This window comes from Neoarius graeffei, chromosome 14, assembly GCF_027579695.1.
Source record: "Neoarius graeffei isolate fNeoGra1 chromosome 14, fNeoGra1.pri, whole genome shotgun sequence".
In the NCBI taxonomy this organism is placed as follows: domain Eukaryota; kingdom Metazoa; phylum Chordata; class Actinopteri; order Siluriformes; family Ariidae; genus Neoarius; species Neoarius graeffei.
In genome coordinates, this window is record NC_083582.1 from 77266409 (window position 1) to 77289839 (window position 23431).

The 23431-nt window shown below is 43.1% G+C and overlaps 1 protein-coding gene across 1 annotated transcript in view; it reads right to left on the bottom strand.

Annotated features, from left to right (window-relative positions):
• Window positions 1-3182: 3182 nt before the first annotated feature.
• Window positions 3183-23431, bottom strand: part of LOC132897656 (uncharacterized) — a 76974-nt gene continuing 56725 nt past the window's right edge. The window contains exons 16-21 of the mRNA XM_060938887.1: window positions 18857-20764; window positions 16970-17143; window positions 15020-15193; window positions 8696-8869; window positions 5507-5553; window positions 3183-5392 (exon numbers count right to left, since the gene is read on the bottom strand). Of these exons, the coding sequence (XP_060794870.1) occupies window positions 4866-5392; window positions 5507-5553; window positions 8696-8869; window positions 15020-15193; window positions 16970-17143; window positions 18857-20764 (3004 nt within the window). The 3' untranslated portion in view covers window positions 3183-4865. The remainder of the gene's footprint in view (window positions 5393-5506; window positions 5554-8695; window positions 8870-15019; window positions 15194-16969; window positions 17144-18856; window positions 20765-23431) is intronic.

Sequence of the window (23431 nt, forward strand, 5' to 3'; positions counted from 1 at the left end):
TATATTATGTTTTAGCACATGACTTCATGATATGGTGTAGATTAGGAAAGGAGTCAACATTACAGTAGAATCCAGGAGCATAACCCAGAAACCATTTGCTTTGATGGAATCTGATTCGAGACTCAATTTCAAACCTTCAACATGTGGTTTTTTTCAACATCGTTTAAAACTCGATGCTCTCCATTCAGGTTTCATAAATCACCCACGATTCATCACAACAGATCATGGGGAAGAGATTATTTTTAAAAAGGCTTGGAAACGCTGGTGTAAAGTTCAATAGGCAAAAGCCCAACAGCATGGTCACTGGCATGAGCTGACCTACAGGTGACCTTTACACGCAACAATGTGGTCTTTGGAAAGAAAAATCTCACGTTTCAGTTGCTGAAAGCAGGTTGTTGGATGTCGGCCCGTCGTTATTCAGGATAAACGCTTTGAAAAAAATAAAAGCGCTTGAACTTGAATGAGGGTTTGAGGTTTTGTAGAACGCTCGTGCTTCTCTTTACTGAGGTTCCTGGGTCAAATCTGATCTCATTTCTTTTTCCTGTTTCACATAATGTCATTGCTGCTTTTGAATGATCCAGTATATTCACTAAAAAGCCCCACTTTGTCAGTTCCTGTGCCTCAGCAAGTGTGTGTGTGTGTGTGTGTGTGTGTGTGAATGAGAGAGTGTGAGAGGGAATGAGTGTCTGTCTGTCTGTGTGTGTGTGTGTGAGAGAGTGTGTGAATGAGAGAGAGTAAGAGGGAATGTGTGTGTGTGTGTGTGTGTGTGTGTGTGTGTGTGTGTGTGTGTGTGTGAGAATGAGAGAGAGTGAGAGGGAATGAGTGTGTGTGTGTGTGTGTGAGAGAGAGTGAATGAATGTGTGTGTGTGTGTGAGAGAGAGTGAATGTGTGTGTGTGTGTGTGTGTGTGTGTGAGAGAGAGAGAGAGAGTGAGGGTGTGTGTGTGTGAGAGAGAGAGTGAATGAGTGTGTGTGTGTGTGAGAGAGAGAGAGAGAGAGTGAGTGGGTGAGTGTGTGTGAGAGAGAGAGTGAATGAGTGTGTGTGTGTGTGTGTGTGAGAGAGAGAGAGAGAGAGAGTGAGTGGGTGAGTGTGTGTGTGTGTGAGAGAGAGAGAGAGAGAGAGAGAGTGAATGAGTGTGTGTGTGTGTGTGTGTGTGTGTGTGTGTGAGAGAGAGAGAGAGAGTGAGTGGGTGAGTGTGTGTGAGAGAGAGAGTGAATGAGTGTGTGTGTGTGTGTGTGAGAGAGAGAGAGAGAGAGAGTGAGTGTGTGTGTGTGTGTGTGTGAGAGAGAGAGAGTGAGTGGGTGTGTGTGTGTGAGAGAGAGAGTGAATGAGTGTGTGTGTGTGTGTGTGTGTGTGTGAGAGAGAGAGAGAGAGAGAGTGAGTGTGTGTGTGTGTGTGTGTGAGAGAGAGAGAGTGAGTGGGTGTGTGTGTGTGAGAGAGAGAGTGAATGAGTGTGTGTGTGTGTGTGTGAGAGAGAGTGAGTGGGTGTGTATGTGTGAGAGAGAGAGTGAATGAGTGTGTGTGTGTGTGTGTGTGTGTGTGAGAGAGAGAGAGAGAGTGAGTGGGTGAGTGTGTGTGTGTGAGAGAGAGAGAGAGAGAGAGAGAGTGTGTGTGTGTGTGTGTGAGAGAGAGAGAGAGAGAGAGAGTGGGTGAGTGTGTGTGTGAGAGAGAGAGAGTGTGTGTGTGTGTGTGTGTGTGTGTGAGAGAGAGAGAGTGAGTGGGTGAATGAATGTGTGTGTGTGTGTGTGTGTGTGTGTGTGAGAGAGAGTGAATGAGTGTGTGGGGTGTGTGGTGGTGTGTGTGTGTGTGAGTGGGTGGTGGGGTGTGTGTGTGTGTGTGTGTGAGTGTGAGGAGGGGGTGTGTGTGTGTGTGTGTGTGAGGGTGAGGAGTGGTGTGTGTGTGTGTGTGTGTGAGGGGAGAGTGTGTGTGTGTGTGTGTGTGTGTGTGGGGGTGGGGTGGGTGGTGGGTGTGTGTGGTGTGTGTGTGGGGGTGGGTGTGTGTGTGTGTGTGGGGTGAGTGGTGTGTGTGTGTGTGTGTGTGGGTGTGGGGGGTGTGTGTGTGTGGGTGGGGGTGGGGGGGTGGGTGTTGTGTGTGTGGGTGGTGTGTGTGTGGGTGGTGTGTGTGTGTTGGTGGGGTGTGTGTGTGAGGAGGGAGAGGTGTGGTGGGTGTGTGTGTGTGTGTTGTGTGTGTGTGGGTGTGAGTGTGTGTGTGAGAGTGAGAGAGAAGTGAGTGTGTGTGTGTGTGTGTACTGAAGTTAGGGTGAGACGAGCTGGGTTGTATAAAGAGATCTCAGGAATAACCTGTGGATCTGTTTGGTCTTGAAATAAATGTTTATTAGTTTATCACAGGGACAGTAATGTGTGTGTCTACATAATACAGCAAAAGGAATAATCGTACAGTTGTTTAATAAATAGTACAGAATAGTGTTTATATCAATAAAATCGTACAATACGTAATAATAACGTTTAATTTATAGAGTATATTTCTTACACCCAAGCTTGCTTTACTATTACTCAAAACAGACAATCCTGCAAAAAAAAAAAAGATGAAACCAAAAAACATCAAACAGACCTGTGGTGGTTTTCCCAGCAGCTTCTTAATGCTACGAGCGTCTTAACGAGGAGAGAGAGAGTGTTCATTGTGCTACTCGCGCTACCATTTAACGATGATCTTTATGCTGCGATGCTTTTGGGAAACTCAGCACTGATCTGATTAACAGAGTCGTGTGAAAGGTTTTGTGATCTAATTTCACTGGTGTCGCTCCTCATCGTTAAAGAGTGACTCGACTGGCATCACAATCACCACTACTGACACAAGTGAGAGGTACGGTGAAAGGGATTCGACACTGCACTCAGTCCACAGCAAGCACAGGCACGCATCACACACCGGGGGAAGGGCCGGGGAAATCCGGCCCACAAACGTCAACTCTTCAGTCTCATCTCATTATCTGTAGCCGCTTTATCCTGTTCTACAGGGTCGCAGGCAAGCTGGAGCCTATCCCAGCTGACTACGGGCGAAAGGCGGGGTTCACCCTGGACAAGTCGCCAGGTCATCACAGGGCTGACACATAGACACAGACAACCATTCACACTCACATTCACACCTACGCTCAATTTAGAGTCACCAGTTAACCTAACCTGCATGTCTTTGGACTGTGGGGGAAACCGGAGCACCCGGAGGAAACCCACGCGGACACGGGGAGAACATGCAAACTCCACACAGAAAGGCCCTCGCCGGCCACGGGGCTCGAACCCGGACCTTCTTGCTGTGAGGCGACAGCGCTAACCACTACACCACCGTGCCGCCAGATTGAAAATATGAAGAATAAAAATAATGAACGGATATAATATACAGTCCTGTGCAAAAGCCTGAGGCACATGTAAAGTTGTACAGAAACATTTCTTTACAAAAATGGCTTAAAAAATAATGAAATCTTTCAACATAAAATACTATAAAACAGTCATCAGTGAGCTGTAATAAATGAAACAAAGTCAGTGTTTGGTGTGAGACGACTCTCTGCTTTAATAAATAAATAAAATATCCGTCTGAGGTCCAGTGAGGTCAGTTTTATGTGGAAATGATCTGTAGGTTTTCCTGAGCATCTTACAGAACCAGCCCCAGTTCTTCTGGACACTTTGACTGTCACACTCACTTCTTCATTTTACACCAAAACCCAGCAGCCTTCATTATGCTTTCTTTTTTCATCTGAAAAGTGTCTCTTATGGAATATGCTGCTCAGATACAAACTTTTTTTCTGTAACATTTAATGTTGTGCTGAAAAAGAAAAAACGAATGTTTGGACTCTAAAATGTTTTTGTAATGCTTTGACTCTATAATGTAGAAATCATAAAACAGAAATCTATAACAAAGTTTGTATGAAAAAAAATAGGGTGCCTCAGACTTTTGTACAGGACTGTGTATCTATTACCAGTTACAGTATAATGCTTTGAATGGGCGCAAATAATATAACTGAGCGCCTGCAAATGCTTAATCAGTTAAATGGGGAAAAAAGCCTCAGTGAGGCTGGAGCTCATCCCCCCGCTGGTGGCGTGTGTGAGTTTGAAATCCAATCAATCCTGTAGGAGAAACAGCGATTTTCGTGAAATTGTATCTGACCCCTGTGTAGCCACATCCATGGCAGGTGGCGCCACCTGGTGAACAAGTCTTGTTGGAATGTGTCTTTAGAGTTTCAGTGAAAACGTCCCAGCAGTTTATGAACAGTAGCGTTTAATGTGACGAGTCACCCAAAAAATTCCAGACGCCCATAAAATCGTAAATATGACAGGTGGCACCAGTCTTGACAACTTTTAAACTCACCCACCTGGAGAACACTGTATGCGAGTTTGATCGAAATCCGATCACTCCTGTAGGAACAGCAGCGATTTCTGTAAATTGTGGACGAACGACAGATGACACATGATCGCATAAACTCATGCAGCCTGGCCTACAGCCAGACGAGCTAAAAATTGGATTTTGATTCTGATCAGAAAATCTGATTTCCATTTACATGCACTCAAATAGTCTGATATTGGGAAACGTTTGGGGATACACAAGTGCCACCTTCACAGACGCTCCACATTTTAACATCAGATTAAAATTTATGACTCAAAATACTCCAAAATATCAACTATCTGGAATATCCTTCTATAAACGGAACGAGAACACAGTCCTTACATAAACCTTCAACATTAAATGATGCCAAACATCCAATCCAAATCCCTTTTACTTTTATAAAAGATAAAAGTGCATTAATATTAACATAACAATCAACACCTTCTGACCAGTCAGATCAGTCGTGTTAAAGTGCAATGAGGAGTAAAAAAATAAATAAATCGGCGAGTCAAATCAAACTGATCTCACAGCGTGTCAATACAAACTCACCGAGGAGTCACAGTCGACCCAAAACCCTGCGTAGAGCGGCTCGGTGAACGTGGCGTGGTACGTGTGTAGGTGTGTGTGTGTCTCAGGGGAGACGCTGTAGAACGACAGAGATCCCTCCGTCCAGTCCAGGTACACGCCCACCCTGTTGGAGCAGGACGGAGGGGCGGGGATGTCCGCTCTCTTCTTGTTGTGCCACGCCGTGTAACTGTTACTGGAGCAGTCCAGTTTCCAGGACTTCTCAGTGGATCCGAACACGCAGTCGCCTCGGCCTCCTTTCCGGCGTATTCCTTTATAACTCATGGATATGACGGCTTCCCCGCCGGCCCACTCCGCCTCCCAGTAACAGCGACCACACAGACTCTCTGTACACATCACCTGCTTCCAGTAATCAAACCTGTGGGGATGGTCAGGGTACGGCTGCTCGTCCAGCACATGCGTCACCTTCCTGTTCCCCTCCGACAGAGCGAGACGAGTGTGTGCCGTGTTTGGGTCCAGCGTGAGCTCACAGGCGTCTGCACACGAGGACAGAGATTAGACAGGACAGCATCAACAAAACGAATGGCGTGTGTGTGTGTGTGTGTGTGTGTGTGTGTCAGTAAACATTACATTGAAGACAGTGAACTTACATTTTCTTAGACCGGCTGTGAGCCTAATCTTGCCTGCATCCTCCAACCTAAAGAAGAAAGAGGAGAACACACACACACACGTCTTAATATCCTTATGGGGACCTTCGATTGATTATTATTCTTAATTCAGCTAATTAATGCGATGATGCACGTAAAATCCAACTCCAAGTTTAACATCAGTATCCAAAGGACACATTTTGTCTTCTTTAGATAAAAACTCAAAGAAAGAAAGAAAGAAAGAAAGAATGAATTCAGGAGGACAAGTGAAAGAAAGAAAGACCCGGTTTCCTCATGGGGACCAGACAAATGGCTTCACAACACCATGACGAAGACTATTAGACGTTCCTATCCTTGTGGGTAGATTTGCCCCCACCCCACCCCACCCTTTACGCCCCTGCCCCGCCATGCCCCTCCCCTCATGCCCCACCCTTACACTTACAGATTCAAATGCTTTATAGTTGATGATAGCATTCTCTACAGATCCCTAATTTGTGATGCATCATAAACACATGATCCTTCACTCATCACTCTTGTCCTGTCCTTCTCCCATCTCTCATTATCTGTTCATTATTCTAATGATGACATTATATATATATATATATCAAGAAATCCTACCAGTGGCTGGATAATGCAGGACTGACAGACAGCACAGAGGCACTAATCATGGCAGCACAAGAACAGGCCATAAGCACAAGAGCCATAGAGGCCAGGATCTACCAGAGTAGATCAGACCCAAGATGCAGACTGTGCAAAGAAGCCCCTGAAACAGTCCAGCACATAGTAGCAGGGTGTAAGATGCTAGCTGGATCAGTGTACATGGAGAGGCACAACCAAGTGGCTGGGATAGTATACAGGAACATCTGCAACCAGTATGGAATAGAAGTACCCAAGTCCCAATGGGCCATACCACAGAAGGTGGCTGAGAACAACAGGGCCAAGGTTCTGTGGGACTTCAGCTTCCAGACTGACAAACAGATCCTGGCTAACCAACCGGACATAGTGGTGGTGGACAAAGAGCAGAAGAGGGTGGTGGTGATAGATGTGGCGATCCCAGCTGACGCCAACATCAGGAAGAAGGAACATGAGAAACTTGAGAAGTATCAAGGGTTGAAAGAGCAGCTGGAACGGATGTGGAAGGTCAAGGGTTGCGTGGTCCCCGTGGTAGTGGGGGCACTTGGGGCAGTAACCCCCAAACTGGGAGAGTGGCTCCAGCAAATCCCAGGAACAACATCTGAAGCCTCAGTCCAGAAGAGTGCAGTACTAGGAACATCGAAGATACTGCGCAGAACCCTCAAACTCCCAGGCCTCTGGTAGAGGACCCGAGCTTGAGGATGACATGGATACCACCCCCCCGCCGGGGGTGAGAAGGAGATTTTTTTTATATATATATATATATATATATATATATATATATATATATATATATATATATATGGGGTGGCACGGTGGTGTAGTGGTTATCACTGTCGCCTCACAGCAAGAAGGTCCGGGTTCGAGCCCCGTGGCCGGCGAGGGCCTTTCTGTGCGGAGTTTGCATGTTCTCCCCGTGTCCGCGTGGGTTTGCTCCGGTTTCCCCCACAGTCCAAAGACATGCGGTTAGGTTAATGTGGGACGGCCTTGGGCTGAGGTGCCCTTGAGCGACGCACCGAACTCCCAACTGCTCCCCGGGCGCTGTTAGCATGGCTGCCCACTGCTCTGGGTATGTGTGTGCGCTCACTGCTCACGTGTGTGTGTTCACTGCTTCAGATGGGTTAAATGCAGAGGGGAAATTTCACAAGTGTGTGATGAATAAAGTTGTGCTTTCTTTCTTTCTTTCTTTCTTTCTTTCTTTCTTTCTTTCTTTCTTTCTTTCTTTCTTTCTTTCTTTCTTTAAGAGTTTAAACTGATGAGCACAATCAGGAAGCACACCAGCGACAGTCAGGGAACAGGAACACAAACACAGACACTGGAAAAAAAAAAAAATTTCAGTGTCGTCTGATTATTTCTAGCTTGACCTCTTATAACATTATAATAAACCAAATAAGATTACTAAACATATTTATCGACATCAAGACTGAAATATTCTTCATTCTGGAACACACACGCCCTGGCCACTTTAATAGGAACTTGTTGTTGGTTCTAAGATCCCTGTTCTTGGCTGCAGGAGTGGAACCCAATGTGTTCTTCTGCTGTTGCATGCTGAGATGCTTTTCTGCTCACCACGGTTGTAAAGAGTGATTATATGAGTCACTATATCCTTCCTGGCAAAAAAGCTCCAACCAATCTGCCCATTTCCCTCTGACCCTCTCTTATCAACAAGGCGTTTGCTTCCACCCACAGAACTGTCGCTCACTCACTCAGTGTTTTTTGTTTTCTGCACCATTCTGTGTAAACTCTAGAGACTGTTGTGTGTGAAAACCCCAGGAGATCAGCAGCTTCTGAAACACTCAAACCAGTCCATCTGGCTCAAACCAACACCCAGACCACAGTGAGAGAAAGTCACACTGTGAGATCACAATGTTTCCCGTTCTGATGTTTGAACATTGTGAACATTAACTGAAGCTCCTGATTTGTATCTGTGGGATTTGATGCACCGCGCTGCTGTCGAGGGATCGGCTGATTACACAACTGCAGAAAATAAAACCGCAGGTGGATGGATGGGTGTTCCTAATAAAGTGACCAGTGAATGTATAATCTTAAGCATTTATTTCTAGAAAAAAGCAAAATTATATGCCAACTCAATAAGAAAATATAATGTAGAATTAGTAAAAAAAAAATGTCCAGGAAATAGGAATAATAACCTCATATCTGGTTTACTGTAACTTCGAACAGGAAATACGAGACACTGAACTACAGTCAAGATATTTTTACCTGCTAAGCTGGATTTCTGCTGCGTCGCATTGGAAATAAAAGCACACAACATGTAAATGAGTTTAAAAGAAAATAACATAACACAAGAAGAGTGTGTAGCTGCTCAACCGATTTGTTTTGTGAACATTCAGTGTTTACTTCGTGCCAGTGTTCAGTATGAACATCGTATTAACATCGTACTCTAACAGGGCTCATGAAAAGAATTCCAGTTGCTTGTGTTGTTGTCCTGGTGATGAAATGATACCAGCGAATATTACTGTGCTTCAAAGGAAAGATCTTTCTTCAGGTTTATCTGATGTAATACACACACACACACACACACACACACACACACACAACCTGAGTGTCTCCAGTTTCGAGTCTGGATCTTTCATTCTCGCAGAGAGCGTCTCCACTCCCGAGTCTCCTGGATGGTTGTAGCTCAGGTCCAGCTCTCTCAGGTGTGACGGGTTTGAGCTCAGAGCTGAAGCCAGAGCAGCGCAGCCTTCACCTGTGATTAAACATCCAGATAACCTGCAGAAAGTGGAAAAAAAAAAAAAAAAGCAGATGGATAAAATAAGATGGCGTTGACAGAATCAAACCCCAGCTGCAGTGCTGTTATATTTTATCTTGAAGTGATTCTTGAGGTATTTATTTATACAGTATGGAAGTTTATTAACGAGACCGTCAATGACGACGTAGCTCATTCCGGCCCTGTCTAGTCCAGAAGGAACGATCTAAAGTGGACCACCTTGTGCAGTTCTACTCTCAATCAGTCCAGCTCAAGTAAGTGCCAGAAAGAATCCAAAATGGCGAGGAATTGACCATGAAAAAGCGATTTTTTGTTGAACTGCTCATTAAGGCTTAATTAGTCCATAACTTTATTAATAATTGTAATGAAGCAAATCTGGGTAGAAGTTCTATGCACCCTAGGTTCCCCTACCTTCATACCAGAAAGAATCAAAATCGGTGAAGAACTGAGGGAGAAGAAGCGATTTGTGTGGAAACTGCTCGTTAGGGCTTAATTACTCCATATCTTCATTATTAATTGTAATTATGCAAAGTTGGTTAGAAGCTATATGCACCCCAGGCAGACCTACCTTCCTGCCAAAAAGAATAAAAATCAGTGAAGAACTGAGAGAGAAGAAGCGATTTTCATGAAACGTGGACGACGCCAGACGAACGACTGACAACACGACAGATAAACTCATCACCTGTCGGCTGGATGAGATAATAATTCCGACTTTGTAAACAAATTCAATTTACTTATACACACAGAATATACAGTGGTGCTTGAAAGTTTGTGAACCCTTTAGAATTTTTTATGTTTCTGCATAAATATGACCTAAAACATCATCAGATTTTCACACAAGTCCTAAAAGTAGATAAAGAGAACCCAGTTAAACAAATGAGACAAATAATATAATACTTGGTCATTTATTTATTGAGGAAAATGATCCAATATTACATATCTGTGAGTGGCAAAAGTATGTGAACCTTTAGCATTAGCAGTTAATTTGAAGGTGAAATTAGAGTCAGGTGTTTTCAATCAATGGGATGACAATCAGGTGTGAGTGGGCACCCTGTTTTATTTAAAGAACAGGGATCTATCAAAGTCTGATCTTCACAACACATGTTTGTGGAAGTGTATCATGGCATGAACAAAGGAGATTTCTGAGAACCTCAGAAAAAGCGTTGTTGATGCTCATCAGGCTGGAAAAGGTTACAAAACCATCTCTAAAGAGTTTGGACTCCACCAATCCACAGTCAGACAGATTGTGTACAAATGGAGGAAATTCAAGACCATTGTTACCCTCCCCAGGAGTGGACGACCAACAAAGATCACTCCAAGAGCAAGGTGTGTAATAGTCGGCAAGGTCACAAAGGACCCCAGGGTAACTTCTAAGCAACTGAAGGCCTCTCTCACATTGGCTAATGTTAATGTTCATGAGTCCACCATCAGGAGAACACTGAACAACAATGGTGTGCATGGCAGGGTTGCAAGGAGAAAGCCACTGCTCTCCAAAAAGAACATTGCTGCTCGTCTGCAGTTTGCTAAAGATCACGTGGACAAGCCAGAAGGCTATTGGAAAAATGTTTTGTGGACGGATGAGACCAAAATAGAACGTTTTGGTTTAAATGAGAAGCGTTATGTTTGGAGAAAGGAAAGCACTGCATTCCAGCATAAGAAGCTTATCCCATCTGTGAAACATGGTGGTGATAGTATCATGGTTTGGGACTGTTTTGCTGCATCTGGGCCAGGACGGCTTGCCATCATTGATGGAATAATGAATTCTGAATTATACCAGCGAATTCTGAAGGAAAATGTCAGGACATCTGTCCATGAACTGAATCTCAAGAGAAGGTGGGTCATGCAGCAAGACAACGACCCTAAGCACACAAGTCGTTCTACCAAAGAATGGTTAAAGAAGAATAAAGTTCATGTTTTGGAATAGCCTAGTCAAAGTCCTGACCTTAATCCAATGGAAATGTTGTGGAAGGACCTGAAGCGAGCAGTTCATGTGAGGAAACCCACCAACATCCCAGAGTTGAAGCTGTTCTGTACAGAGGAATGGGCTAAAATTCCTCCAAGCCGGTGTGCAGGACTGATCAACAGTTACCGCAAACGTTTAGTTGCAGTTATTGCTGCACAAGGGGGTCACACCAGATACTGAAAGCAAAGGTTCACATACTTTTGCCACTCACAGATATGTAATATTGGATCATTTTCCTCAATAAATAAATGACCAAGTATAATATTTTTGTCTCATTTGTTTAACTGGGTTCTCTTTATCTACTTTTAGGACTTGTGTGAAAATCTGATGATGTTTTAGGTCATATTTATGCGGAAATATAGAAAATTCTAAAGGGTTCACTAACTTTCAAGCACCACTGTAAACCGTCTCGACACACTACTAAAGGCAACTCATTACATTACATGGCCATTTAGCAGACGCTCTTATCCAGAGCGACGTCCAACAAGTGCAAAAGTCAGATACAGGAAGTGCTGAACTTCTAGACAAGAAAGCCAACTGAACAAGTGAAAGAATAACACTTAGTGTAATATGTTGTTGTCGTACCAACACTCAGCAAACTGCCAAAGAAAACAATTCAGCCATACAAATGGTCTCAACTGAAACGCAGTTACACAGTGGGCAGGGAGGAAGGGGAGAGGTGCAGCCTGAAGAGGTGGGGCTTCAGTCTGTGCTTGAGGGTGGTCGGGGGGGTCAGCAGTTCTAACCTCAATGGGAAGGTCATTCCACCAACGGGGAACCCGGACAGACAGCAGTCTTGAGCGGAGAGGAGGAGGGGCCAGGCGATTAGTCGTAGCGGAGCGTAGGGGTCTGGGGGATCAGACTCTGAAGGTATGCTGGTTCTAACCCCTTGACAGTCTGGTTAACTAGCACCGACTCTAATGAGTATGCTGATGGAGGCGGGGCATGAAGAAAATCCCTGAGATGGATTGATAAAGTCTGAAGAGACTGAAGTAGACTTTCATAAGGGGCCCTATGTGTCCTCTTACGTGTCAGTCAAGAATAAAACACTTGGGGGTATGCGGTTATAGTAAATAAATCAAAGTGATGTGATGCAGCCTGATGTGAAGTAGAGTTATCATTACCACCCCAGAGTTGATCATTTTATTTATTTATTATTAAAGCACGTCCCAGAGTTTCATTCCTCTTCCCCTTATACCACAATAACTGACCCACGATTACAATTTTACATTTTTTAATGAATGAATATATTTGAATATTTATAGTTACTTTCAGTGTTGTGGAAGATCTGTGGGAAAAGTAAGTTCCTCCTCGCACCTCAGGTGATATCACCAGATTAACTTTTGCCAGATGGTGGCGCCATACCAGCATAGAGAGACATAAGTTGATTGCTTCACCAATTCAATACTGCAAGATCTCAAAAAACCTTTGTCAATTTAAAATCAGCAACATCGTACACTCCTGTCCTTTGTACGTCTGGTGCAGGCGCCAGCCGGTGGACACTGGAGGCACTGCACCCATGAGGGTAAAAGCCACGTTTTCTGTTGTCAGATTTTGGCACTATGACAGAGGGTCACTCTGGGCACATAGATATGATCATACCCACCATAACCAATAACCTGGGAAGTTTGAGCTGTATCAAGCAATGCAGGGAGAATCTACGAGGCATTTTCTGGTTGTGGCAAGGCCTTGCAAGGTATCAAAAAATCCCTTCATAATTTAATATCACCAACATCTTGACATCATGTTTCCCAAATCTGACATTAATCTGATTAACTAGGAGGAGTATGTCAAAATGTAATGTGTCAAAACACACAAAAAAAACCCCAAACAAACAAAACCCTCACTTCCTATTGGGTGTGGCTGATAAAATGTATATTACAAATTTGTCCATCTTGGGGAGACGCGCATGCTCACCAAATCTGGTACGTGTATGTGAAACTATATGCCAGGAACAAGACTCAACACATGTTGGCACTATAGATTCCCTGGGCCACACCCAGGGCCAGAGCTCATTCTTTGAGTCACTGTCACAAGCACTGATGTGTCTGCCAAATTTCATGAGTTTTCGCCCGTCTCACAAAAGGTCAAATGTTAAAGAAAAAGAAAATGTGGGAAAAAAATCCTTACGAAAGCAACAGGGCCTTGCATGTCTGGTGCAGGCGCCCTCTGGTGGACACCTCTAATAAACTTCTCCTTACAGAAAACTTCACGTACACAATTAAAAACCTGTTCATCATCATCATCATCTCATCTCATTATCTGTAGCCGCTTTATCCTGTTCTACAGGGTCGCAGGCAAGCTGGAGCCTATCCCAGCTGACTACGGGCGAAAGGCGGGGTTCACCCTGGACAAGTCGCCAGGTCATCACAGGGCTGACACATAGACACAGACAACCATTCACACTCACATTCACACCTACGCTCAATTTAGAGTCACCAGTTAACCTAACCTGCATGTCTTTGGACTGTGGGGGAAACCGGAGCACCCGGAGGAAACCCACACGGACACGGGGAGAACATGCAAACTCCGCACAGAAATGCCCTCGCCGGCCACGGGGCTCGAACCCGGACCTTCTTGCTGTGAGGCGACAGCGCTAACCACTACACCACCGTGCTGCCCATAATAATAATAATAATAATTATGCATTAATATGAATCTGTGATCTGCCGATGGCACTACTGCCTGAACTAGTGTTATAGAAAATTAAGCCAGGGCTCGACATTAACTCTTTAATCCACTGTCCAGTCGGACAGGCAGCAGGATTTTTCACTCGTCCTGACCAGAATCTTTTTATTCCTGTGTATTTACGAGTTCAGTGAAGGGAAAGTGATTAACAAAGTTCATCAAAAAGCAGGTATAGTTATGATAATCATTCTGCTTTAATGATTTATAATTTTTCAATAAAACTCAAACTTTAACTGGAACAATAAATAAAAACTATCCAATGCCCCATTATGGTGCACGTGTTGTTCTAACCCATTACCTGATCTGCAGCTTTAAGAGTCAGACTCACCTGAATTCAAAGCTTCTGGAAAAAATAAAGTTAAATCTTGATTAATCCAGTAATACATGATGTATAAATTAATTTAAGGAAATTAAACCGAAAGAAAACGAGTTGGACATGATGATAAGGGGGACAGAATCACGCTGTGAATGAAAAGAAACCGTGAGTTGTTTTGTCGTAAAACTCCCCTGAAATATTTTACGACATTTGTGATGGTTAATGTGAACCATACAAAAGAAAAAATACAATAAATGTCCGAATGAAATGAAGATTCACCACAGATATTTATTTTATTGAGGTATTTGATCACCATTTCTCCGATTTCAGGTGGCATGGTGGTGTAGTGGTTAGCGCTGTCACCTCACAGCAAGAAGGTCCGGGTTCGAGCCCCGTGGCCGGCGAGGGCCTTTCTGTGTGGAGTTTGCATGTTCTCCCCGTGTCCGCGTGGGTTTCCTCCGGGTGCTCCGGTTTCCCCCACAGTCCAAAGACATGCAGGTTAGGTTAACTGGTGACTCTAAATTGAGCGTAGGTGTGAATGTGAGTGTGAATGGTTGTCTGTGTCTATGTGTCAGCCCTGTGATGACCTGGCGACTTGTCCAGGGTGAACCCCGCCTTTCGCCCGTAGTCAGCTGGGATAGGCTCCAGCTCGCCTGCGACCCTGTAGAACAGGATAAAGCGGCTACAGATGATGAGATTTCTCCAATTTCCATGAATTCAGGGTCTAATAATCTATAATTAGATATTACGCCGTGGTTATTTTTACACACACACACACACACACCTGCTGTCCTCAGCTTCCCCGGAATTTCATAAACAATAACGTGGCTGGATCACTGAGGGGACTGAACTGGTTTTGTTGGAACTTTATTGATGTAACGCTTGAATAATTTCTATAAAAATGCTGATTTTCAACAAATATTCAACTCATCCCGTTGGACAGGCAGGTGCGGATTTGACTTGTCCGGACCAAACATTTGGTTGTCCCGGACAGTCGGACTACCGTTCATGTTGAGCCCATAACACTAATTCAGATTCTACAATTACATTTTTGGGTCTTCCTATTTCTTAAATGATTGCAGCAAAACCACTTTGGCAAATACTTCTTCTTCTTCTACCAATTTTTTTTTTCGCATCTCACCACTATCAATCTATCATTCAGGAAGGAACTGACTAAAAGCTCACCTGAGTATCTGCAGTGTACAGTGTGAACTCTTCAGTCCATCAGAGAGCAGCTTCACTCCCGAGTCCCGCAGGTCGTTGTTACTGAGGTCCAGTTCTCTCAGGGCCGAGTGTGGCAGCACGAGAGCTGATCTCAAATATTCACAAGCCTTTTCTCCAAGATTACAAATAGCTAGTCTGTGTAGAGAGACAAAAATGATTAGGCTAGAACACAAACGAGCTCCACTTCACTAAACCCACAGGACTCTTGCGAACGATTTCCCAAGCTTATTCCTGACAATGCATACTATTATGCTGTGCTATCGAGTAACAAATAGTCCACTTGGGGGCATGCTGTTATAGAAAAATTATCAACAGTGTGCTGTGATAAAGGGGAGTTACTCTTACCACGTGTTTATTTTGTTTATTTCACAGTGTTCTGCAAACAATGTTTTATTTCATAAGATACATCATGATTTTTAACCATTTATAGTCACATTTAATATTTTGGAGCGAGTTCCTCTTATCAGTTATGTTGCAGCAACTATAAACACGTGTTCTCTTGTTCTCTCTCTCTCTCTTTATTCCTCTAGAAGTTAAAGAGGCCGGATCACGCTTCCCGGGATCCAATTTGCTATTTTTGTTTTGAAAGAATGTGACCACCACCTGCTTGCTCTCTGTGCAGTAAAACCTCAGCAAATTCACTGTTGGTGATCGATTCGAAACCCATCTTAAACTTTTTCTTCATCTATGTGTCATATGTGGAAGCTTTCAACAAAATACGCCTCGTTTTTTCTTTCCTTCGTGACCATGTACAAGACAGCCGAGGCTGGTTTGGATCCATCACAACAACGGAATAACTACACTGCAACCCTGCTATAATGAACTCTTTTACTATGAACTTTTGCACATAACGAACCAAGTTTGTGTCCCCTGACTTTCTATTAAAAAAATAATAATAATAATTGTGTCACATCCACATGCGTTGGTGCTCGAAGCTCCATTAGGACTAATTACAGTACCATGCACCTGTTCTGGGTTACAGCGCAATCACAGCGCACTTATCAGGACTCTGTAAACACACAGACTTGGTGAAGTATATGCGCTGTACCGAGTGTCTCACATTACCAAGCCTTATATCTGTGTACTGCCTTTCTGGTTTCGACTTTGTTTTGTATATTTAGACTCTGCCTTTCGTCTTTTTGTTTCTCGCATGACCGTTGCCTGTTTCATGACCCTGCCTTTTTCTTACGTTTTTGAACTGTTTGCCTGCCTGTTTGTAAATAAACACTCTACCTGTAATTACATCTGTCATTCGCCTGTTTACACACACACTGAGCCATGCGCTCCTCTTCCCCCCAGAGACAAACAGGGAATCAAGTCCACGGTCATGTTAACAATATGCCATAAAACAAAGGCTTAACGAGCCTCGCTTAGATGTCAATCACTAACCATTATCGAGAACGGTGATCAAAGGATCATTGACTGATCCTTTGATGACCGATGACTGATGAAAAGGACAAAATGACTGATGATCCCACTAAACTTAACACCTCGGTAAAGCATACAGGTGGTGTGTTTATACCCCCTGCCCCGCCCAGCCCTGCAGCACGACAGAAATGACATCATCTATGATTTGCAACTGAATGGTGAAGATTTAGAAAACAGCGAGTCAGTGGGCGGACCCTGACAATGATATACTAGTAACCTCTGTCATTTCCATAACAGATGAAGAAATCATCACCTCCATTTGTGATCCTTTAACTCAGTCAGTGAACTGTGATCGTGACTCGGAAGGAGAAATTAGTGATAAGGAGAATGTGCTGAAAATTTCGCACATACAGTAACCTGAGTGTTCAGTGTGACAAGTGGGTCCATTTCAGTATTACAAACTTTCCGGACATCCCCCAAGGAGTTCATTATAGCGGGGTTGCAGTGTATTTCTTATTCCAGAATAATTTGCCAAAAGCTCACCGGAGTATCTCCAGATTACAGTGTGAACTCTTCAGTCCATCAGCGAGCAGCTTCACTCCCGAGTCCCTCAGGTCGTTGTTACTGAGATTCAGTTCCCTCAAAGGGGAATTTTCTAACTGCAGAGCTAAAGTGAAGGTTTCACAGGAACTTGCGGTGAGATAACAGCCTGCTAGTCTGTAAAAACAAACAAACACCAGAATACAATATTGTTAAACCAAGAGTAGGGTGTATCAGACACTCGTTGGCCGTGCTGTGAAAATTCTCCATGCAGACGCTCATCTAAGTTTCCAAATCTGTGATTGCTTAACTCTTGAATATCATTAAAAAGCTTATAATCTCTGCTTTCCAAAGAAATGTATCTGGTTAAGATCTGTTCAGTACTTTGGGAGTAACGGCAGGCTGAAGTCAGTACAATAGAGTAAAAACTCTGCTCGCGGGACGTCGGGAAACTGCCGGTGCTTTTCTTTTTAAGTCACGGGAAAGCGGTCAGGCTCTCCCTCTCTCTCCCTCTCTCTCTCCTGATCGGTTTCCCACTGGATTACTTGTCAATATCAATCAGATCACTTTTATAGGGATGTTCTCTCGCTCTCACTGTTTCTGATGAAGGATTCAGCAACATTTTCCCTCTGCTAGTTTTGATGTTCTGATCCACGGGAGATTTTGAAGTGAGTTTTCATAGCTTTACCTACTTATTTTTACAAATCAAACCGATTCATGTAAATAAATAACTATTTTAGAATAGAACTGGAGTCGTTTTGATGAAAAATATTGAAATCTTAGTGGTTGGAATGAGATTTAAAAAAAAAACTAGAAGTGGGCGTCGTGGCTCAGGTGGATAGGGTGCCGTGCCATGGGTCCGGGGACCCGGGTTTGATTCCAACCCGGGGTCGTTTCCCGGTCCCTCCCCGTCTCTCATTTCCTGTCTCTACACTGTCCTATCCAATAATAAAGGTGAAAAAAAAAGCCCCCAAAAAATATCTTTAAAAAAACCCCTAGAAGTCAGAAACGCGAGTGTCGATTTCAGTTGAGTTAATGTGAATTGTTTATTGGATGTGGATCAGACAGCTTTTTCGAGGTTCGCCTTGAAAGCTGTGAATATTAATCAAAATAATCATTTATATTCTTTCATATAAACACCAGTAGGCCCTACTGAGAAATACAAAGGCCTACAGAGCACAAAGACGGGGATTAGAAATAATCATTACTTTTTTATTGAGTGTACCGATTTAACATTTTTACCTGATTACCATAATTGATACTAAATACTAATTTGCATAATTGGTTTTTACAATTTTTTCAAACTTTGTATTCAGTATACAACCATTTATCTGCTGCCAATGTCCATGTAAATATCTTGAAAAATAAAAAGTTATGAAGAAAAAAAACCATTTGATCTCATTGGTTAATGAGGCCCATTTTGGACCATGTGATCATCATACAGAATATTCCGGCCGTTTAATAAAAATTAAGCCGTTTTTTACAATCTTTGATTTGTAATATCTCAAGAACGGATAAACATATTTTAATTCTGTATAAATCTGTTGTTCTGAATTCAGTGAGACCAGTTTCAAGCAATTTGGACTGAATTTGAATTTTCACCTGATATGCCTACCAAGAGACGTGGCACAGACTCACATGTGAGTCATATGACTATTTCTGGGAGGGACACGCCCACTTCTGCTTCAAGGCTTCTGCAATTGTAACTGCTCTAGATGGTTCCGCAAGGACACTAAAGATTTATACTTTCCAAAATACTATATAATCCAGTGAATTTATCATCAGTAATATTCACTATAAGTAATTCTCCCACCAATCAAATCAGACTTTGGACCGAAATCTATCCATTTTATCCCGTATTATTTCATTATTACTGAAATGAACACTTACTGAGCCTTTCTGCAGTTGCTCACAGCAGGGATCAGCCTCCTCCATCCCTCTTCTGATGTGTTGTATTTCTTCACATCCAGTTCCTCCAGGACATCGTCGGACATCTGCAGCATGTACGCTATTGCTGTACAGTGTGCAGACGAGAGCTTCTTCTCTGATTGCTTCTCCGTCTTAAGAAACTCCTGAATCTCTTTCAAGAGAGACTGATCCTTCATTTCTGTGAGACACAGGAACAGGTTGATTGTTCTGTCAGTAGGAAGGTCCTCAGTTTGAATCTGCCATTTGATGTACTGAACCGTAACCTTGATGTTCTCGGAGCTCCTGTGTGTTTGTGCCAGGAGACCTTGTAGAAGTCTCTGATTGGACTCCAGCGAGATGCCAAGCAGGAACCGGAGGAAAAGGTCTAAGTGTCCATTGTCAGTCTGTAAAGCTTTATCAACTGCTGCTTTTAACAACTCGTCCAAAGGAACGTCGCTGGACCGCTCTGTGCACGGCGGCATGAAAACCTGCAGCGCCTCCATCCTCTTTGTCATATAGCAGTAAAACACGTAAAGAGCAGCGAAAAACTCTTGAAAGCTCAAATGCACAAAGCAGTAGACCTTCTTCTGGTACAGAACAGATTCCTCCTTAAAGATCTCCGTACAAATCCCAGAGTACACCAAGGCCTCGGTGATATCAATACCACACTCTTGGAGGTCTTCTTCGTAAAACATCACGTTGCCCTTCACCAGCTGCTTAAAAGCCAGTTCTGCTAGTTTCAAAATCATGGCTCTGTTTGTTTCCAGAAGTTTCTCTGGATCTTTCTCATCCATTTCTTCATACTTTTCATTTTTCACGTTCGTCTGAATGAGCAGGAAGTGCGCATATATCTCAGCCAGAGTTTTAGGAGCTTCTGTATGATCATTTTGTTTCATAATTTCTTGAAGCACCGTGGCTAATATCCAACAAAACACTGGAATGTGGCACATGATATAAAGACTCCTTGTCCTTTTAATGTGCGAAATGATTTTCCTGGCATGGTCTTTCTCATTGATTTTCTTCCTAAAATACTCCTCCTTCTGTGCATCACTGAATCCCTGAATTTCTGTCACACGATCGATGTAAATCCGAGGGATCTGATTGGCCGCTGCTGGTCTGGAGGTTATCCAGATGAGAGCAGATGGAAGCAGGTCACCTTTAATTAGGCTTGACATCAGGTCACTCACTGATGATGTCATTGTGACATCAGATACTTTCTTACCATTTAAAAAGTTCAGCGGAAGTCTGCTTTCATCCAGGCCGTCGAAGATAAAGACGATTTTACTCATGTGGTATATACACGTATCCAGAACTTTTAGCTCGGGATGGAAGTCACACAAGAGTTTGTGAAGACTGTAGCAGTCATCTTTAATCAAATTCAACTCGCGGAATGGAAGCACAAACATGAAATCGACCTCCGGATTGGCTTTTCCTTCTGCCCAATCCAGAATGAATTTCTGCACTGACACTGTTTTCCCAATTCCAGCAATTCCTTTAGTTAAAACAGTCCTGAGCTTTTGGACTCCTGGTCCATTTTCTCCATTGTAATCTTCGACATGCTTAAATATATCTAAGCAGTTGATTGGCGTGTCATGGAAGTGCTGCCTTTTCGGCCTTTTCTCCATCTGTAAAACTTCATGCTCGTTATTCACACCTTCACTCTCTCCCTCTATGATATAGAGCTGTGTATAAATCGTGTTCAGAGGGGTTTTATTTCTGTGCAATTTAATTCCTTCAAATAAACTCTGGTTCTTGTTGCGCATGCTGGTTTTGTGAGTCTTGAAGACTCTGGACAGAACATCATTCACTGGTTGGTAGAAGCCTTGCTGTAAGTCTGTAGTTATCTTCATCAGTGAGGGTTCCTGCAGAGCTTCTGTTCTGAAGTGTTGCCTAATGGAGGTGAAACACAGTAATACAATCAATACAGTTCTGAGGGCCCATTAAAGGTAGACTACTGAATTCAAACCACAGACTTCCAATTTTTAGTTTTTTTTAAAAATAGAACAATTAATGAATTTATCTCCACGTGGCCCCAAAATGCTCCGCTATGTTTTCCTGCTTCACCATGACCCAATTCAAGATACTACGTCATGCATCACGTGGTGGGCTTTCCCCGTTCACACAAGGCATTGTGGGATACAAATTTGAAACAGGAGAGAAAAATGGAGGACGTGAGTGTGCGAATGAAACGTGAAAGAGCGACTACAGTAACGGAAAGAAAGCGAGAAGAAAAGACGTTATGTTATATACGAAGGAAAGGAAACGCAGGACCAAACTAATAAATATGGGCGCTCAGCGAGCACCTCGGTGTGATCAGCTGTTCGTTTAGCGACAGAATGATAGAACTGTCAGTGCACGCTCAAAGGGAAACCTGTAGATGGCAGTAATGCAACACTGTGGATGCCAGCTGCTGTAAAACCCAAAAGAAGAAGGTAAACCTGCACATGCACAGTATACAGTCTTGCATTAAAGTTTCCTCTGACCCTTCACTGACAGAGTCCCATATAGTAGAGTAAAAATGAAATTTTTCCTCTTCGAAATTAGCCAGAAAAAGGTTAGAATTGTGGACCATGGCTGACGGCTTTACTTACCGGACGCACGTAATCTAGAGTAATAGTTTTATTCGCCATGTGGTGCAACAGGTTGCTTGCATTGTCTTGACTGTTGCGGCGGTCTCCTCTACCAAGAAAGACCGTCATGGGCTAAACTTTCATGTTGAACAATTGGCTGATGCGTTCTACTGTCACAATAGAGTGGCCCCGATATCACACGCACAGCAGGCAATGTGGCGAGCGTTGTCAGTTGAAAAATCCACACATTTTCAGTAGACCATGACAGGCGTGTTGGGGAGTAGGTCAGACGTACGGACCACATCATGTGAAAGAAGCTATTGCATTGCCTTTGTACGGTAGCGAGTAGGTTCCTCCTGTTGCAGGAACACTTTCAATCTGCCGGATTAATTATCCCCTAACTTCATTAATAATTGTAATGAAGCAAATCTGTGTAGAAGTTATATCCACCCTAGGTCCCCCTACCTTCATGGCTGAAAGAATCAAAATTGGTGAAGAATTGAGGGAGAAGAAGCAATCTGTGTGGAAACTGCTCGTTAGGGATTGATTAATTACTCCATATCTTTATTATTAATTGCAATTATGCAAAGTTGGGTAGAAGCTATATGCACCCCAGGCAGACCGACCTTCCTTCCAAAAAGAACCAAAATCGGTGAAGAATTGAGAGAGAAGAAGCGATTTTTGTGAAACGTGGACAATGCCAGACGGACGACAGACAACACACGATGGCATAAACTCATCACCTGTCGGCTGGATGAGATAATCATAATAAAAAAAGTATAAAAAGTGAACATTAAATAAATACAATATAAAGCAGGTTAAATGTGCAGTTTTAAAGAGCATATATTATGATTTAAGAAGGTAAAAAATAAGTAGAACTCGATGCCAAATGACGTCAACTGCCACTACGTCTCGTCCTACTTTTCACCAATCTGTCTGCCACAAATACCACTAAAATATACGCCACACAGGAAGGAAGCTATTGAAGAAAAAATAATTTGGGACGTTTGACCTTGCTGTAACCTTGACCCCATTTGAAGCACTTCCAAAATCTAATCAGTTCATCTGCTGATTAAAATGATAATCCCACATAAATCCTACCACGTGTTCTTGAGATACTGCACTAATGAGAATCTTGGATGGACAGACAGATGGATGGACATGTCCAGCTCCAAATCAGAAAAAAGTTGGGACGGTTTGTTGAAATTCAAATTAAAACTGAAAACAAGGATTTGTAAATAACCTTTGGCCTGTATTGCACTCAAAACAACACAGCCACATACAGTGGTGCTTGAAAGTTTGTGAACCCTTTAGAATTTTCTGCATTTGTGCATAAATATGACCTAAAACAACATCAGATTTTCACACAAGTCCTAAAAGTAGATAAAGAGAACCCAGTTAAACAAATGAGACAAAAATATTATACTTGCTCATTTATTTATTGAGGAAAATGATCCAATATTACATATTTGTGAGTGGCAAAAGTATGTGAACCTTTGCTTTCAGTATCTGGTGTGACCCCCTTGTGCAGCAATAACTGCAACTAAACGTTTGCGGTAACTGTTGATCAGTCCTGCACACCGGCTTGGAGGAATTTTAGCCCGTTCCTCCATACAGAACAGCTTCAACTCTGGGATGTTGGTGGGTTTCCTCACATGAACTGCTCGCTTCAGGTCCTTCCACAACATTTCCATTGGATTAAGGTCAGGACTTTGACTTGGCCATTCCAAAACATTCACTTTATTCTTCTTTAACCATTCTTTGGTAGAATGACTTGTGTGCTTAGGGTCATTGTCTTGCTGCATGACCCACCTTCTCTTGAGATTCAGTTCATGGACAGATGTCCTGACAGTTTCCTTTAAAATTCGCTGGTATAATTCAGAATTCATTGTTCCATCAATGATGGCAAGCCATCCTGGCCCAGATGCAGCAAAACAGGCCCAAACCATGATACTACCACCACCATGTTTCACAGATGGGATAAGGG